Genomic DNA, 4046 nt, shown 5'->3' with positions numbered 1-4046 from the left:
TGCAATGATGCCAAGCTGCCTGCAGGCACCAGCTCTGCCACTCACCCTCCTGTGGCAGCTCGAGTGGCACCACCTCTTCAGTCTCCTGTGCTGGGGCAGCTCCAGGGCCTTCTTCCTCCTCTTCCTCCCTGGCCAGCTTGGGCACTCTCAGGCATCTCTGCTCCATGTCAGTGACTGGATCTGTGGGTACTTGCAGGAGAGATGCCTCGGAAAACCTCAGAGTCAGCAAGTCCTACAGTTGTGCCTGGAAGGCACCTTCAAGAGAGAAGGCTCAATACGGCTACAGGACAGCAAGTCCTGCATTCTGGTCTCGAGGGCTCCTGCCACAAGGACAGGAGACTCCTGTCACGGATTGTGGTCTGGCCTCGAGGGCACCGGCAGCAGGGATGGGAGATGCCTCTGGGGCACCAAGTCCCAAGGTCTGCCCTCGAGGGCACCTGCAGAAGAGAAGCCTCAGGAAGGCCACGGGTCAGCAAGTCCTGTGGTCTGGCCTCGAGCCCAGCTGCAGGAATAATGCCTCGGAAAGGCTCCGGGTCAGACACGAATGAGTGTGCTGTGCGGGGGCTCCTCACAGAACCGCTCTGTCCTGTCATGTCCCATTGCGTGCTCTGAGCACTGTGGCGTGGTCTTGTCACCACCAGCTCCTATGTCACCATGTGTCACAAAGGGTCCTTGGACACCCGTTCCATGCCATTATGACCACACTGCACCGTGTCACAAAGGGCCCCTGCGCACACTGCCCCCTGCCCTGGGGCCATCCCCAGCCCACCCAAAGTGGCTGAGGTTGGAAGGAATCCCTGGCCCCAAGTGTCTAAGGTGCACAGGGAAAGATAGAAGAGTTTAGAGAAATTGACTTTGAATCTATAGACTTCAGCAAGTCCATTTTATTTGCAAGCATGTTTGAAGTGCAATCACCCTGAAATATAGGGAGATGTAATAAGCAAAGGGCACCTGTGTGGGACCTGCAGGTCTGACTGCTCTGGGGCACAGGGAACCCTCTTTTCCTTCTGGGCTCTCCAGTGTTCTGGCTGACAGCAGTGCTGAGAATGAAGCAGTAACTCATCAACAGCAGAAACCCAAACTCGAAATAGTTATGCAAAGTTCCCTCACAGGAAGAGGGACATCTCCAGGCAGCAGAGCCCTGGGCAGGCAGTGGGGGGAAATTGCCCCCAAGCTGGGCTGGGATATTTATAATCCTCTTCAAACCCAACTATTCCATGATTACTTTTTTTGCAGATCCCCATGCCAAGAGAGCACAAATGTCCAACAGCAGCTCCATCAGCTACTTCCTCCTGCTGGCATTGGCAGACACGCGGCAGCTGCAGCTCCTGCACTTCTGCCTCTTGCTGGGCATCTCCCTGGCTGCCCTCCTGGGCAACGGCCTCATCATCAGCGCCGTAGCCTGCGGCCAGCACCTGCACACGCCCATGTTCTTCTTCCTGCTCAACCTGGCCCTCAGCCACCTGGGCTCCATCTGCACCACTGTCCCCAAAGCCATGCACAATTCCCTCTGGGACACCAGCAACATCTCCTATGAAGGATGCACTGCTCAGGTATTTTTGTTTGTATTTTTCTTTTCAGCAGAAGTTTCCCTCCTGACCATCATGTGCTACAACTGCTACGTGTCCATCTGCAAACCCCTGCACTATGGGACCCTCCTGGGCAGCAGAGCTTGTGCCCACATGGCAGCAGCTGCCTGGGCCAGTGCCTTTCTGGATCTGGCAGTGTCAGTTCTGTACTCAGTGGTGCCTCCAGCCCTGAACCCCCTGATCTACAGCCTGAGGAACCAGGAGCTCAAGAATGCCCTGGGAAAACTGGAGACTGTATCTTCAGAAGCAATAAATTCTCTTTTCTGCTGCATAGCCTTCAGAATGTAACTCTTCCCAATCTCTGTGTGCCAGGCTGAGCAGCAGAGCCCAGCAGAGGCAGCCCAGGGCCCCGGGCAGCACAGCCCCCGTGCTCTGCAGAGCAGCAGCCCCAGCTTGGGGCTCTGGGCAGCAGGGCAGTGGCTGCAGCAATGGCTGCTCAGGCCAGCCCAGACGTGTTCCCCTGGGAAAGGCTCTGGGGGCAGCTGGCATGGGCCAGGAGCAGAGCAGGAGCCCGTGGCTGTGCAGAGGAGCCCTGGCCAGAGGCTGCCCTGTCTCTGGGCCAGCAGGAGCTGCCTGAGGAGCCCCAGGGCCAACTCTGTGCTGCTGGGCTGGGCAGTGGGGCTGGCCCTGGGGCTGCAGGAGCTGCCCGAGCTGAGCATCTGCTGAGCATTCCAGACACACAGTGGCTGTCCCTGACCTCCAGTGCCTGCAGTTCCTGCTGCAGGGCCAGACAGAGCTGGGCTGGGGCAGGGAGAGGAAAACAACGGGCCCTTGGTTATATGAGTCCCTGCAGTGTCTCCATGGTTCCATGAGGCCCCACAATGTCACTCCAGTCCCCTTGGTCACACGAGGCCCCACAGTGTCACAAGGCACCTTTGGTTCTGTGGCCCCACATTATCTGTTTTGCTGGTGGGCAGGGTCAGCACCAAGGACACAGACACCAAGTTCAGGAACTGTGTGATTTATTTTAATACAAACTGCAAAGAATCACAGAAGGAGCAGCTCAGCACTGCACCCAATCATCACCACCAAAGATTGGCTGCAGTGATTAAGAAAGAGACAGCCCCAGTTCCCCTCAGGCTTTACCATCGCCCAGATCCACACAGCAGCTGGGGGAAACTGTCACAGCCAAGGGCTGCAGAGCCACTCCCGGACACTGGGAATTCCTGCAGGTGCCTCCAGCCACAGGTGAGGCTCCAACCCCGCTGTGAGAGGGCCCAGCTCTGACAGTGCTGAATGAACAAACTGAAAGCACTTCTAGCCAGGGAAATCTGGTTTCATTCTCCTCTTGGTTCCACCCAAAGCCTGGCCAGGGATCAAGGATGAACCAAGGGAGCTGACTTTGACCACACAGCCCCAAACAAAGCCCAATGTCGGATTTCATGGCCTTGTCCAGCTTCTAAATACAGAAAGGTCAATACATATTTCGTTAATGAGAGGGTATATCTATCACAGCTCTAATGACCATGTATATTTCTCTTATGAGCAGATACAAAGATGACCTTTGGTTGGAAGGTTCATCCAGAGGTCATCTTTGGTTCAGGGCCTGTTGTTCAGGCCTTGGTACCTCAGGGATGTGGATTAGTGCTGGGCTTGGCACTGCTGGGTGAATGGCTGGACTGGATAAGCTCAGCGGTCTTTTCCAACAGAAAGGAATCAATAATTTCCATCTGCTGCAATCATCCAGGTCCATGTTGGCCGCATTAATTTGGTTGAAAAGTTACCTCTTCCTCAGCTCTTAAGGCCTGAGGCTTCAGCTCCTTCAGCTCCTGGTGCTAAGCTGCTCGTGCTGAACGAGACGACTCAGAGAGAAGAGCACAGTCCATCCAATTCCTTCTGGGACACGGAGAGGAGAGGGTTTCCAAGGCCAGGAGCTGCCGGGCTCTGCCTGAGCAGCTCAGCCAGCGGGAAGGGAGCTGCTCCACACGGGAACCAGGAGCAAAGGGCTGCAGCACCTCGTGCTGGGGCACAGCGCAAATTCTGAGAGGGAATAACAGAGTTATTCACGGGCATTGGTGCGTCAGCACTGCAGGTACTGTGCCTGCAAACACAGGGTTCAAGATGTGCAAAAGAATTCTGCAGCTCTTGACTGGATCAGGATGTCAGCAGCACTGAACTCCAGCTTAGTCCAAATGAAACACTTCACACTTCTGCTCATATCAGCTAGACTGTTTTCTTCAGGGTATCCGCAGAAAAGTAAACAGAGGAGGAGTCTACATCTTCATTGTTTATCAGAAATGTGTCTCATTATGCTGTACATTCCTTTTTTGTTACCGAGACTTCCCCTTCTGAAGGACACCCTATCCTTCAAGATATCATTAGCCTCCTTTCCCATCTAGTTTTATCAGGCCAATTTGACTATGTCCTTTCTCATCAAGCCATTCCTGCACAAAACTCTCCACACAGGTCACCCTCTGCCACCAAAGCTCCTTGGACCTTGTGTCCCCCAGGCAGACA

The 4046-nt window shown here is 54.8% G+C and overlaps 1 protein-coding gene across 1 annotated transcript; it reads left to right on the top strand.

The window, feature by feature from the left end:
* Positions 1–1249: 1249 nt before the first annotated feature.
* Positions 1250–1823, top strand: LOC121340624 (olfactory receptor 14I1-like; the record flags this gene model as incomplete). Its single annotated transcript, XM_041413494.1, has 1 exon — positions 1250–1823. A coding segment is annotated over exon 1 (564 nt), but the record flags the coding sequence as incomplete, so codon positions are not given.
* Positions 1824–4046: the final 2223 nt, after the last annotated feature.

The sequence above is a fragment of the Onychostruthus taczanowskii genome, unplaced genomic scaffold, assembly GCF_017590055.1.
Source record: "Onychostruthus taczanowskii isolate IOZ18803 unplaced genomic scaffold, ASM1759005v1 scaffold419, whole genome shotgun sequence".
NCBI lineage: Eukaryota > Metazoa > Chordata > Aves > Passeriformes > Passeridae > Onychostruthus > Onychostruthus taczanowskii.
Note: the sequence above shows the minus strand (reverse complement) of the source record. Positions and strands in the feature narration are given on the sequence as shown.